The 15493-nt window shown below is 45.2% G+C and overlaps 1 protein-coding gene across 2 annotated transcripts in view; it reads left to right on the forward strand.

The window, feature by feature from the left end:
• LOC126100755 (ceramide phosphoethanolamine synthase-like) overlaps nt 1-15493 on the forward strand; it is a 70702-nt gene that overhangs the window by 14210 nt on the left and 40999 nt on the right. For both annotated transcript variants that reach the window (XM_049911380.1, XM_049911379.1), the window contains exon 5: nt 14905-15179. In XM_049911380.1, the coding sequence (XP_049767337.1) occupies nt 14905-15179 (275 nt within the window). The remainder of the gene's footprint in view (nt 1-14904; nt 15180-15493) is intronic.

Below are 15493 nucleotides of genomic sequence, written 5' to 3' on the forward strand. Positions count from 1 at the left end.
GCAGCTCTCTAAGCATGTGAACTACCGTCTCATCTTTCCACACGCAGTAATCCATCTTCCCCAACAGCGGCACCGATCAGGGAATATGATTGCAATGTGCATACAGTCTGTACTCAGTACTTCAGTTGTTTAGTCTGCCACCTCTCTTCTGGACCCACTTCTGTACTCCTCTGTGGTGCATCCCTCAGCCACAGCCTTGTCTTGACCTACCACATGATCCAAAAGACTCGGTTCATCCTGAGGCCTCTGCTGCCATTTTTCTCCATCCGTGGCACATCCCAGGGTTCAGGAGTCATCTACACTGATGGTTCGGTGGTTGCTGGTGAAGTAGGCTTTACTTGTACTCAAGCAGGAGATACTGAACTGCTTTCCTTGCCAGATGACTGGAGTGTTTTCACTGCGGAGTTGGTAGCTGTCTCACCTGTTCTTGAGCATATCCGTTCATACACTGGTGGATCCTTTGTATTCTGCAGAGACTCCTTGAGCAGTTCACAAGCTCTTGACCAGTGCCACCCTTGCCATCCCTTGGTCATTGCTATCCATGGTTCCCTGTATGCAATTGAACAGTGTGGGCGGTCTGGTACCGCGCGCTGCGAAACTGAGGAACAGTCATGTACCCTGAGTGTTTTATTTACAAATTCTACTGCTTACAGCACCGTATGGCAAAATTTACATTAATTTTTTTGTTTCCATAATGCACCCCACTTATTCAATCATATTCTGTTAAAATTTGATGTCTCTCAAAACATGGTTCATTTTTGTACAGTGTTTTGAAATGGGAACTTTCATTGTAATGACTCTATATTACAACAATTAAATAAGTTAAATAACATGAATGATAATACAATGGAAACAAATTAATAAAGACTGTAGTCAACACAGTATGTTAAATGTTCTATTTATTCACTTGAGATACAAAAATAAATGTGAGGACCTTAATAAAAGCATTAAATGCATGTGGATTTCTACATCAAGGTTATAGAATTAAGATTGTAGCTAAGAGCAATTAAAAGTGGGTGAACAGCAAATGAAATTTGACAGGTTCCCCATTTAGATCAGCCACTGTCGAAACAGAACCAAAATCCAAGCCATGACTGTGTTTAATATTGAAGCTTGTAGTGATGCTGCTTTACTGTGTGTTGAAGCCTAGCATGAAATAAAACTGTTACTTGCACAAAGTTAGTGTTCCAGTTGCAAACACACAAAATGCTCAAAACCACCTTTAAAATATTGGAGTGCCCACTTGCCACTCAGAAATTGTCATACAATTTTAAAGTGCTGAAACAGTCTCACCCTATTGCTGCCCAGAGACAGTTAAAATCTCGCTAAGTGCTACCAAGACTCACCACCAACTGTCCAGTGGACCACTAAAGACCCTGAGGGGTAGCAGATGTTGATTAAGATGTCAGGAAACTGTACCACACTAGTTGTGTTCACTACTACTACAAAATTATGTTAACAGGAGCATAATTGAAACAAAAAAAAAATTAGGAAAGTTCCTCCAAACAATACTCACGTTATGACCTCAGAAAACACTAAATAAGAATGAAAATATGAGGTGCACCACCACGCACAACTGTCACAATGTTTATAAGTACATAAATGTGGCATATGAGCACAGAACACACTGTTCTGCTCATCTATGTGTTGCTCTTAATTTTATGTAGCATACATCACGTATGAATTTTTTGAGGGATGTCTTCATCAAACTGCATGATACTTAATTTGTCACAGAAGTAACCTACATATTAAACACAAATGAATTGAGGGAAGGAGTAAAGATTTAGGTTAAGACATTTTGTTCCTGATACATGTGATAGATTGTATTTACAGTCAATTTAATCGAGTGGGTTTAATCAAATTTCAAATTCAGCCAAGTTTCAGACAAACTGTATCGGAATGTGTTCACTTTACAGTTCAGCTCCTGTAGGACATTTTACTTAGAATTGTGCCAGATTTGGTTGACCGATAGTGCAAATCAGTGTTTTTGCAATCATTGTTTATAAAACTCAGTTCTGCTACATTGAACTCATGATGTTAAGACACATAATTTGATACAGTCGCTATGGAATGAAGATAAATATAGGAAAGACAAACATAATGAGAATAAGCAAGTAGGTAGCTCCAACAGATTTGTAGATGGAGAAAAAGTAAAATCCTTAACTGTACAGTAATGAATCATGGACTATTAAAACAGTAGAAAGAAGTTTAGAAAGGTTCAAAGTGTGGTTATGGAGAAGAATGCTCAAGGTAAAGTGGATTGAAGAAAAGAACGTACATAGTGGAATGAAGAGAAGAAAGAAGATTATAAAAGTGGTCATCAGGAGGAAAAAAAGCTTGGCTGGAACATATACTGCATAAGAACTATCTGCCAGAAAGAATTATAAAGGGAAAAGTGGAAGGAATGAGAGGAAGAGGTGGGAAGAAATTGGAAGAGTTGAAACCTGTTATGGAGAGAATAACCCTTTAAGAGATACCTGGCTGTTGAATTGAATTGAATTTTATTTGATCCTGTAAGATTACATTGTGTACAGTAAATGTACAGGGTGTTTCAAAAATGACCGGTATATTTGAAACGGCAATAAAAACTAAACAAGCAGCGATAGAAATACACCGTTTGTTGCAATATGCTTGGGACAACAGTACATTTTCAGGCAGACAAACTTTCGAAATGACAGTAGTTACAATTTTCAACAACAGATGGCGCTGCAAGTGATGTGAAAGATATAGAAGACAACGCAGTCTGTGGGTGCGCCATTCTGTACGTCGTCTTTCTGCTGTAAGCGTGTGCTGTTCACAACGTGCAAGTGTGCTGTGGACAACATGGTTTATTCCTTAGAACAGAGGATTTTTCTGGTGTTGGAATTCCACTGCCTAGAACACAGTGTTGTTGCAACAAGACAGTTTTCAACGGAGGTTTAATGTAACCAAAGGACCGAAAAGCGATACAATAAAGGATCTGTTTGAAAAATTTCAACGGACTGGGAACGTGACGGATGAACGTGCTGGAAAGGTAGGGCGACCGCGTACGGCAACCACAGAGGGCAACGCGCAGCTAGTGCAGCAGGTGATCCGACAGCGGCCTCAGGTTTCCGTTCGCCATGTTGCAGCTGCGGTCCAAATGACGCCAACGTCCACGTATCGTCTCGTGCACCAGAGTTTACACCTCTATCCGTACAAAATTCAAACGCGGCAACCCCTCAGCGCCGCTACCATTGCTGCACGAGAGACATTCGCTAACGATATAGTGCACAGGATTGATGACGGCGATATGCATGTGGGCAGCATTTGGTTTACTGCCGAAGCTTATTTTTACCTGGACGGCTTCGTCAATAAACAGAACTGGCGCATATGGGGAACCGAAAAGCCCCATGTTGCAGTCCCATCGTCCCTGCATCTTCAAAAAGTACTGGTCTGGGCCGCCATTTCTTCCAAAGGAATCATTGGCCCATTTTTCAGATCCGAAACGATTACTGCATCACGCTATCTGGACATTCTTCGTGAATTTGTGGCGGTACAAACTGCCTTAGACGACACTGCGAACACCTCGTGGTTTATGCAAGATGGTGCGGTCACATCGCACGGCCGACGTCTTTAATTTCCTGAATGAATATTTCGATGATTGTGTGATTGCTTTGGGCTATCCGAAACATACAGGAGGCGGCGTGGATTGGCTTCCCTATTCGCCAGACATGAACCCCTGTGACTTCTTTCTGTGGGGACACTTGAAAGACCAGGTGTACCGCCAGAATCCAGAAACAATTGAACAGGTGAAGCAGTACATCTCATCTGCATGTGAAACCATTCCGCCAGACACGTTGTCAAAGGTTTCGGGTAATTTCATTCAGAGACTACGCCATATTATTGCTACGCATGGTGGATATGTGGAAAATATCGTACTAAAGAGTTTCCCAGACCGCAGCGCCATCTGTTGTTGACAATTGTAACTACTGTAATTTCGAAAGTTTGTCTGCCTGAAAATGTACTGTTGTCCCAAGCATATTGCAACAAACGGTGTATTTCTATCGCTGCTCGTTTAGTTTTTATTACCGTTTCAAATATACCGGTCATTTTTGAAACACCCTGTATGTGTAATATAGGACATGTCAAAGTATTAACATTCTTTATCACTTATTTTTCTACACTTTTGGCTTACATTTTTACATCACTGATAATGAGTAACCATATATACAAATTTAATGGCATAAGTATTCTGCAACACTGTAAAACTCTTTTTCAATGAGATAGTCTTTAAGTTTCTTTGGAAAGTCATTATGAAGTACACTATCTTGCAGGTTTTTGGGCAGACTTCTTAGTAGTCTGATACCGGAGTACTGGGGTCCTTTTACCTTTGATATCCCATCTTCGTACTCGGCTCTGCTTTGGTCGTGCTTACAAAGCTCCACTTTACTTCTGCGTTAGCCTCTGTCTGAAATGGGAGCCAACTAGCCTTGTAAACTCAAGTCTTGACAGGCACCTTCAGAATTTAAGGGGATTTTCTGGTCTATAGGTCCAATTTGTACCTCATTTGCAACATTTGACATGAAATTGAAAGATAAGTCAGACAATGCTTATATGCTTTTATTCATCTGTCTTTTAGCTGCATTAAATTTTTTTGTCAAAAATATTAAGCGGTTATAAACAAAATGGTGCTAAAGATTGTAATATGTGCCATGCACTGGTAGGTGCAAAAATCTGGCCATTTTCAAATGGCCTTCTCTTTGAATTGGTGAAGGATCACTGAATGCTACTTCGTATGACCTGGCAGCCTTCCCTTCCCTGGCTACACCATGGGAGGAGGGCCAGGCTTTCCATCTTGGGATGAAACACTTTCCCCACTACTTAGTCTGTATTAGGATGGACGGGGACACATTCATTGCCACAAAGCCATTGTCTTTTCTGTGGAGAATATAGAGGACAAGTTTGGTGAAGTGAAGTTTCTTAGTAAGAAGCGGTCGGGCTCCCTGTTGATCAGAGCTTCTTCTGCCACCCAATCTGCAGCTCTTTGTGCTTGTGATCTTCTTGGCAATGTCCCATTGTTTATTACACCTCAGTAATCTCTGAATATGGCCCAGGGAGTGGTTTTTCGTAGGGACCTCCTCCTGTAAACTGATGAAGAACTCCAGGGTAATCTGTAGTGATGCAGCAGCATTCATTTTGTTCGATATGTGCAGAAGGGTCGTAGAGACAACCACACCAATACTGGCAGTTCCCTTCTTTTGGAGGGGTGATACCCTCCCGGAGAAGGTCAAGGTTATGTGCAACAGATGCGAGGTGAAGCTGTGCGTCTCAAAATGCACGAGGTGCTTGTGTTTCAGCCATATGTCTTCCTGCTGTATGGTGTGGACCCTCTGTGTGGTGACTGGACACCCATTCCATGAGGGAAGTCACTGCATTTGTCAGTTGTCATAATCGCCAGTCCCCTCACTTGCCAGATTGCGCAGCTCACAAGAGTGAGAAAAAGGTCCAAGAGTAAAAGTCCCTGGATCGCCTGTCTTACACTGAGGCTTGCCAGAAATATGAGACACTCCATCCAGTGTCACATACTTCAGCTTTTGCCTCTGTTACATCCGTTCTGCCTCGGTTACATCCGTTCTGCCTTCTAACTCTTCCTTACTCCAGCCCTGTCCCCTCTCCCTTCCCCCTACACTGCAGTTCCCACGATCTCTCTCAGGGAACCACTCTCCCTCCCTGGCTGAAGAAGTGCACCCCTTCTTCGGGACCTGCCAGTGATGGGGCTGTGCCCAGCCTCTCCCCTACCTCCCTCCTTCCCCCCCTTCCCTCCTCCCAGGACCCCTCTCCCTGGCCTTTCACAGGCCGGAAGGCTACTAAAACTGCCATGAGATGCACCATTTGTGCACCCCAATGTCGCCTGCTCTCTTTTGGTTCTGGATCTTGCAAAAGCCTGTACTCCCTCTGTGCCCTGCTTGCCTCCATCTCTGAAAGAGGAGGAGGAGGAGGAGGAGGAGGAGGAGGAGGAGGAGGAGGAGAAGAAACCAAAGTCCCAGGACAATCCCCCCCTCCCCTCCCCCCCCCCCTGGTGTCTCCAGAGGTGCCATCTCCCCCCCCCCCCCCCCCCCCAATGCCCTGTCACAACCTGAGTCTGACATCTTATTTATGGATGTCATCCTATCCTTATCGGTGACGACCACTGATCAAGTGATATGACTTCCTCTCGACTTCTTTGTCTAACCTGGATCTCACCACACGATAATTCATGGAATTGCACTGGATACTATCGTCACCTACCAGAAATACGTCGTCTTGTTTCCTCCTATTCGGCGTTCTATCTTGCTCTTCAAGATACGCACTTCCATGATGGCTCTCTGTTTCATGGTTATTGGGCATTCTGTTGGAACTGTGCTGGCCCTTGTATAGCATCTGCAGGGGTCTGCACTTTGGTTCGCTCCAATGTCATTAGTGACTGGATTCCCGTTTGGACAAACCTGGACGCAATAGTGGTTAGAGGGCAAATGACTTCGCCAGTCACTGTTTGCAATGTCAATCTCCCTCCAGGTAGGCTATTTCCTTATGTTCCTTATGTTCTGCCTTAATACAGCAACTCCCGCCCCTGTTTCTCCTCCTCAGGGACTTCAATGCATGCCACCTGCTGTTGGGGAGTTCCACTTTAATAGGTAGTGGGTTGCTTAATTGACCAAATTATTACAGACTTTGATTTGTGTCTCATCAATGGTGGTTCCCCTAACCACTTCAGTGCTTCTCATGGCACCTTTACTTCTGTGGATCTCACGATCTCCCCTGCTGTCGTGGCTTTCCTATATTGGCCATCTCATGATTACCTTTGTGACAGTGACCACTTTCAGGTGATTCTCTCATTCCGCTGCCAGGCAGACAGCCCCCTCCCCCCCTTCCCCCACCTTGGGCATTCTGCAGGGCCAATTGGCCTTTATATATATCTGCTGTGCACTTTCATACCTCTCTCTCAAACTGCATAGATTACGTCGTGCAGGCCATCTCTGCCACTATTCTTCATGTTGCTCGCACTGCTGTCCCCCTCGTCATCGACCAGTAGTGTCGCTGCCCAAGACCACCAATGGGTGCTGAAGCAATTTAAACAATATTAAGCAGAGTAAAGAGGAGTGTTTGGAGCACTATGTTTCCTCCCTGGGGTCGTATGCCCTTTTCTTGCAGGTTTATTCCAAGCTCTGTAGCCTTCTGGGGCACCATCGGCAGTCAACAGTCCAGGGTCTTATCCTCCAATGTACTCTGTTTACTGATCCATTGGTCTTTGAAGAACATCTCGCAATACACTTTGTGACAGTATCGGCATCCTCTTCCTATCCTGTTACCGTTCTCTGGCAGAAATGCCGAGTTGAGCAGAACCCCTTGTGTTTCAACTCCCATCACTCTGAACCCTATAATGAACCATTCACTGAATAGGAATTCCTGCATGCTCTTACCTCTTCACATGGCATGTCCACCCACGAGCAGCTGCTCGTGTTCTTTGTTTTATCAATTTGACAAACCTCGCTAAGGACATTTGATGATGTTTTTTAATCCTCTGCCTGTCCGTCTGTCTTTTATTGTGTTTTCCCTTTTAGTTGTTGTTGTCAACTTGTGCCTCGCGGTGCATTTTTAGAGTAGTCAGGGCGCTGATGACCATTGAAGTTGTGCGCCCTAAAACCACAAAAAAAAAAAAAAAAAAAAAAACATGGCATGTCCCAGACCCACATTCCATCTACAACCAGATGATCAAACAGTTGGGTGCTACCCAGAGGTAACATATACTCAGGGTCTCCAAACAAATTTGGCTCGTGGGTGCTTTACCATTGCAATGGCGAGACAGTATACTTATCTCAATCTTTAAACCTGGGATGAATCCAATGTCTCTCGACAGCTACTGCCTAATAAGCCTGACAAATGTACTTTGTAAACTGCTCGAGAGGATGGTTAGCTTCCAATTATGTTTGGTGCTCGAATCTGTGGGCCTTTTGTCCCTGTATCTGTGTGGCTTCTGGGAAGGATGATCTCCAACTGACCATTTACTCAGATTGGAAACTGCAATCGGCCAGGCTTTTACTAACTGTCGGCACCTTGTTGTGGTCTTCTTTGACCTACGTAAGGCACGCAACACGGCTCGGGGCCATCACATTTTAGTTACTCTCCTTGACTGTGGCTTGTGCAGCCCCCTTCAGATTTTTATCTGAGAATTTTTATCCCACCAGCTCTTCTGGGTTTGACTTGTCACTTTACTCAGCACTCATCAGATTCAGGGGAACAGTATCCCACAGATTTGTGTGTTGAGTGTCACTCTCTTCCTCATAGCCATCAATGGACTCATAACATCTGTTGGGCCTGTGGTTACCCCTGTGTCGTATGTAGACAATTTTTGTATCTGACGCAGCTCGCACTCGGTAGCGTCTGCTGAGCGCCGGCTCCGAGGTGCCGTGCAATGTGCCTCTGCATGGGCCGTCTCGCGTGGCTTCCAGTTTTCTCTCTGCGAGAAGTGGATTATGCACTTTTGTCATCGACCAGCAGTATACGCCAATCCAGAACCTTATTTAGGCAGCCAGATCCTCAATGTTGTGGCACAGTCCCATCTGTCGGTTCTTATTTTTGATAAAAACCTGGCGTGGCTGCCCCATGTTCACCACCTGAAGACTACGTGCTTGTGAAAGCTTAATGCTCTCTGCCTCCTGGCCTACACATCTTAGGGTGCAGACCGTGCTACTCTTCTCCATCTTTATCATGCTCTGGTCTTTCCCAGGTTAGATTATGGTAGTCAGGTTTATGGCTCAGCAGCTCCTTCCACTCTGAAAATGTTTGACACTGTTCACCATTATGGGGTGCGTCTGGCTATTGGTGCCTTTTGCAGTAGTCCTGTTGACAGACTCCTCGTAGAAGTGAGGATTCCCCCCTCTACAAATACATCTGAGGAGCCAACTCCCGGTTTCTTAAGCAGTTGCCATTCACCGATTCCCTGACCATCCTGTGTACCCTGTCCTCTTTGCAAAAGAGGGATGTCTCCCTCCTGATAATCACCCAAGGGTGGGATTGGTGGTGGGAATGAGTCTCACTTGCCTCTGTTGGGACATCGTCTCTGTGACCCCTATGGTTTTCTGGTGTCTTGTAGGTTCCATCCTTGCAGAGTTCCAGTGTGCCACCGTCTTCTACACTGATGGTTCTAAGATGATACATAAGACAGGATATGCTTTCACATCTCCTACTGGCTTGGAACACCATTTATTGTGGGAATCATGACAACAGAGCCACTATCCATCTACAGGACCAGGGCCTTCCATTTTCTTTTTCTCAGGCCACCCTCCACAGCGTTTGAATATGAATATGTACCGACTCAATGAGCAGCTTGCAGGCTATCGACCGATGCTACTGTCTTCACCCTTTGGCTCTGCTATCCGTGACATTCTCTCTGCCCTTGACCATGCCACCTGCAGAATTTTCTCTGCATCCCGAGTTCTGTGAACATCCCAGGGAATGAACTGGCTGACCATTTGGCTAGAGAAGCAGAAGCAGATATTTACCCCCTCCCACTTCCCAATTCCCTTTCACGATTACAGCTGCGGATATGCGTATCTGTGTCAAATATCTCTTTGCCCAAAAGTGAATGACATCTGGTGCGGTGCTACTCTCAGTAATAAACTCCGCACCCTCAATTAGTCTATTGTGGTTTGGCACTCTTCCTTCTGCTCCTCTAAGGAGGAGTCTAGTGGTCTACTTACCTAGGCACGCGGGACTCTGTCTAGGTGGACTTCTAGTTCCCTAGCTGCTCGTGGGACCGAGATGGATCCTTCGAAATCCTCTTTTCCTCCTCCCAGCGGAAAGGGTGGGCCACTGGAAGGTTCTAACACGCAGTCTCTGAAGAGGGCTCGTGCAGTCAGTCCCCCAGACTGCAGCACATCTTTGACAAGTCAAGTTTTTAGTAACAGAATGCATTCTGGTAATCAGAATGTGTTTCTCATTGTAAAACAGAAGGAGGGTAGTTTTGAGAAGGTTTCGCCCTTCTATATACAAAAGGGTCTGGAGGGCATCTGTGGCTCCTTAAAATCAGTGAAGCGTTTGCGTAATGGGACCTTGCTCGTGGAAACTTCCACTTCCCAGCAAGCCACTAACCTGCAAGCTGCTAAATGCCTTGGGGAGTATGCCATAGACACTGAACTGCACAGCACGTTGAATTATAGCAAAGGTGTTGTGACATGCCAGGATCTAGTCGACATTCCCAAAGACGAACTGCAGCGTGAGTGGGTTCTGGAAGGTATCATTGCTATTCAGCATATCATGAAGAGGGTTGATGGTAATCTTGTGAAGTTGGACTCTTTTATTCTGACCTTCAGTAGCACGAAACTTCCAGAACATATTAAAGCTGACTTCCTTCGCCTTAGTGTGAGGCCTTATTTCCCGTCTCCGATGCGCTGTTTTAAATGCCAGCGTTTTGGCCATGCCACCTTAGGGTGTAAAGGCGAAGCGACTTGTGGCAACTGTGGTAAGGCTGCTCATGAAGGAGTTGGTTGCTCGTCTCCAGCCAGATGTATCAATTGCTCTGGAAATCACCCTGTTTGGAGTAGGGACTGCCAAATATGTTTAGAGGAATGCGAAGTCCAGGAAATAAAAACATCCCAGCGTATCCCATATGGTGAGACCAAGAAGATCTATAAGTCGATGCAACCTCCCACAGTTGCTACATCTTTTGCATCCCTGGTTCAGAAGCCTACTCCAAAAGTCGATGCCTCAATGCAGACTGAGGTGGTGAGTGTTGGCACTAACACCTGCAGCTGTCAGTGCACTTGCAACGCAGCCAGTGTTTCCGAGCCAGTAGCCCAAACTCGAACGGCAGACAAAGGTACAGTGGTGAACTTGGGCCAGCCCCTGGCACCTCCAACAGCTGAGGCTGTTCCCAAGCCCCGTGCGCCAATTACCACTCCCACATCAGCTCCCCCAAAGCCCACCAAACCACAGAAAACTCCTGTACAGCAGCAACAGCGGGTCAAATCCCGTGGTAAACCATCTGACCATGCGGATGTTGTTTTACGTGAGGCTTCATGTGGCTCTTCCCCAGAGTTGATGGAATACGATGTATGTGTGGGGCAATCATCTCGCCCCACGCCTGCCCCTCCACCTGCTGCGGTCTCCCCGCCCCATCGGAGAGACAGGATGAAGGTGCTACCCCCATCATAGATGGCTCCCTACGATACCACTTGGAGGTGTCTCATCCTGGAGCAGTTTCACGAATGGGGTTTTCATGGTTGTCTTCCTCTTTTTATTCAGTCTTTCCTCTCGCCACGATATTTTAGATACCGAATTGGTGATGTCCTGTCTGATCGCTTTGTGCAGGAGAACGGTGTCCCTCAGGGTAGCGTTTTAAGTGTGACACTCTTTGCCATCGCTATTAATAGCATTACGTCCATAGTGAAAAGTCCTGTCCAGTGTTCTTTGTTTGTGGATGATTTCTCTTTGTTTTGCTCTTCTTCAAGCCTTGCAATGACAACTCGTCAGTTGCAATTTACGATTAGGCGTTTGGATGACTGGGCACAGAAGAGTGGTTTTAAGTTTTCCACTGAGAAGTCTGTATGTGTTCTTTTTAACCATTCTCGTTCGATTTTAACCTTTCCTGAGTTGAGGATGAGGGACACTATTCTTAATTTTAAAGACACGGTGAGATTTCTGGGGCTCATTTTTGACTCTAAGCTCACGTGGTTACCTCATCTTAAAGACCTGAAATGGCAGTCACTTAAGGCTTTAAGTATTTTAAAATGTCTTAGCCACAGTACATGGGGAGCTGACAGGACTTGTCTGCTCCAGTTTTACAGGGCGTTTGTGCGATCTCGGCTCGATTATGGGTGCACGGTGTATGGGTCTGCAAGGCCTTCTTACTTAAAGTTGTTGGACATTGTGCACCATGAAGGGCTTCGGTTGGCCACTGGGGCATTCCGAACTAGCCCCATACCAAGCCTCTGTGCAGAGGCTGGTGAACCGCCACTTCATATGCGGCGACGGCTACTTACAGTGCGCCAGGCGTATAAAACTTTGTCCACACCCTACACCCCTGCATACCATACCGTTGCTCAGCCTCCTCTGGCACGATTGTTTCATAACCGGCAACGTGCGATGCAGCCCTATGGGATTCGCACACATGATTGCCTCAGTGCGATGTCTATGGCTGGTCTTCGTGTTTTACGTCGTGGTTGGAGCAGATCTCCACCTTGGCTCCTCTGGAGACCCAAACTTATTTTAGATTTGACTAATTTTAAGAAAGATGGCACACCAGATTTTACATTCCAATCTCTGTTTTTTAACATTTTAAATGTGCATCACGGTTTCACTGTCGTTTACACTGATGGCTCCAAACAGGAGACTTTCCTTGGCTGTTCTGTGGTGTTCCCTGATCATGTTACACGGATTCGCCTCCCTGCTGAATATACCGTTTTCGCAGCGGAGCTCCACGTGATCCTGAAGGCACTGGAACAGATGCATTGTGTTCGGGGCGATTGATTTCTTCTCTGCTCCGATTCTCTTAGTGCCTTACAATCACTGCAGAACCTATACCCGACTGAGGAGATGGTCCAGCTGATACATGACCAACTGTACTTGCTCCAATGGTGGGGTAAAGAGGTATCCTTCTGATGGGTGCCTGGTCATGTCGGCATATGGGGCAATGAACAGGCTGATCGGGCTGCCAAGGAGGCCTGCAGGGGGCAGGATGTGGTCCAGTGTCCTATCCCCTTGCAGTCAGTCATCGCTGCACTCCACAGGAAGTGCATGGAGTTGTGGGAGGACGAATGGCTGGCGGTGACGGCCAATAAACTGCAGTCAGTAAATTCAACCACTCGGCCGTGGCGTTCCTCCTGCCGGTTGCTCAGGTGGGAAGAGGTGGCCCTCACACGTCTTTGGATCGGGCACTGTCATCTCACACGTAGCTATTTATTACGGCGGGAGAATCCTCCGTTTTGTGATGCTTGTGGTGTGCACATCTCTGTCCGGCACATTTTAACAGACTGCATTTTATACCGTGATGCAAGGGCAGAAGCACAAGTTGATGGGGATCTGCCTTGTGTTTTAGCTAATGATGAGACGTGTGTGTCTAGGGTTTCTAAGTTCTGTGATGTGTCTGGGCTCTGGCCTAAACTTTTAGGCTGGAGGTTTTAGTGTATTGCAGGGTGGCTGACTCCTCCCTTTTTTCCTTGTGGTCAGCCAGCCACTTCCATCTGCTACATTGTTTTAGCTCCCTCTACCATTTTCTTCCTGTGTTGTCCATGTTTTACTGCTGACACCCTGCTTCATCCCACACTTCGGTGTGGGTGAGCACATATTTTTCAATGATTGTGCCCCGTGTTTTATGTTCCGTTTTATATAAATGTTCAGAGTTTTTTTCTTGACACCCGTCTCACTATGTTACTGAACGGGCGCTGAAGACCTTGCTGTTGTGCACCCAAAAAACCCCTCTACTACTACTACTACTACTACTACTACTACTACTCTAGTGGTCTACTGTCTTATGCTGTCTACATATTGACCATACAAGGCTCATTCGTTGTTTCCTCTTGCATAATGAATCACCCTTCCCCCTCCCCTTCCAATGTGATTGTGGAGCCAGACTGATGGTATCCCATATATTGGTGGAATGTCCCCTTCTTTCGCCAGTTCATTTTAACTATAGTATTCCAGATTCCTTAAATTTAATGTTAGCAGACCATTCATGGATGGTTGAACTGGTCCTCAGTTTCCTCCGTGAGAGTGGATTTATTTTCAAATTTAAGGTTTTGCTTTACTCCTGGAGCAGGGGCAGGGTGGTTGTAGTTGGGGGCCTCTCCTCATGTTTTCTCGGTCTGCGACCCGTGACCACTCCCCCTTGCAAAGACCACACTTTTATTCCTCTGTTTTCCCAGTTTTTAGATTTGGGCTACCCTTTTATACCTTCTGCTGTGTATATTTTAACTTCCTCATTTTATAGTTTGACTTCTGTGTCTGGATCAGTCCACTTTTAGTGGACCCCCCTCTCTTCTGTGTGTAACTTTGGAATTGCAGGATTGAATACCTCACCATTTAGTCCCATAACTGCTCTCAATCAATCAATCGATCTCTACTTGGCTGAAGAAATCATTGCGAGACAAGTGCTTACAGAATGACAATGAAATGTGCTTACATGACCAAAGCTTCTGCAAACTCTTCTAATGTTGGAAAAAATCTAATTATGTTTAGAAGAGAAACAAGATCACAAAGAGTGTGTGTGTGTGTGTGTGTGTGTGTGTGTGTGTGTGTGTGTGTGTGTGTGTGTGTGTGTGTGAGTGAGTGAGTGAGAGAATTTTTCTTTGATAATTACTTTACTTTGCAGATTATGTTGTTGTTTTCTTTTTTTATTAGATACTGTTGGAAAATAATTGTTGATGTGAACAATGTAAGGAAAAAAGATAGATTTCTACTTACTGTAAAGACGACATGTTAAGTTGCAGACCGGCACAATTAAGACAGTGTCACATTTGCTTTGGGCAACAGTCTCCATCAGAAAAAGAAGAGGGAGAAACATGTACTATTCAGCCACACAGCAAGCACACCTAATACTTGCATGACCACCGACCCTGGCAACTAGGAGAAGAATGGTGTCAAGTGAGTGTGAGGTGTGCTAGCTTCTGTGAATGAATGGTACGTGTTTCTCTTTCTTCTTTTTCTGACAAAGGCTGTGGCTGAAAGCTAATGTGTAAATGTCTTAATTGTGCCTGTCTGCAACTTAATGTGTCATCTTTATGGGAAGTAGCAATTCCTTTTTGTTTCATTGTTAGCATTCCAGCTTGGAGTTTACATTGTTTAATTTTTGGTCTGAAATAAAGTATTATACAAAAATTATTTTGTGATAAGATTTTAGTAGGTTTTAGATCTACTGCTCAGAACTACAGAAGTCAACTCCCATTGTTTGCTTAATTGTTTTGACAGATTCATATTGCTGCGTCGCTTCTTTGCTCTATCTGGCACAGTGTTCCTTCTTCGATGTGTTACAATGCTGATCACATCGCTGTCCGTGCCTGGAACCCACTTGGATTGCAGCCCTCCAGAAAGGCCAGGTGCCGATGTGTGGACAAAGGTGCAGAAGGCATACTTTATTTGGCGTGGTGCTGGGATGTCCATCCAAGGTGTTAGGACGTGTGGAGACTATATGTTCAGTGGACATACTGTTGCCCTCACAATGCTTAATTTCTTCATCACCGAATGTGAGTAATTTGTATTTGTCCAGTTAGGACAACTGAAATATTCTTTTTACTCTATTGCATTACCTGCACTACTATTTCATCATCTGCTGTTCCATTTCTGTTATTGATCACTTTTATACATGTTAGGAATTCAAATATCAGTAAATTTAAAAAAAATTCTCATTTTCATTTGGTGAAAAATTTGAAAATATTTGAGCGCATGGACATGAAGACTGCAGGAGTTGTCATAAGAGGGGGGGGGGGGGGGGGGGTAGCGAAGGAAGGCAGATACTTAAGTAGCCATGAATGTATTAAACTATTTCAGAACAAAAATC

The sequence above is a fragment of the Schistocerca cancellata genome, chromosome 9 (genome assembly GCF_023864275.1).
Source record: "Schistocerca cancellata isolate TAMUIC-IGC-003103 chromosome 9, iqSchCanc2.1, whole genome shotgun sequence".
Taxonomy (NCBI): domain Eukaryota; kingdom Metazoa; phylum Arthropoda; class Insecta; order Orthoptera; family Acrididae; genus Schistocerca; species Schistocerca cancellata.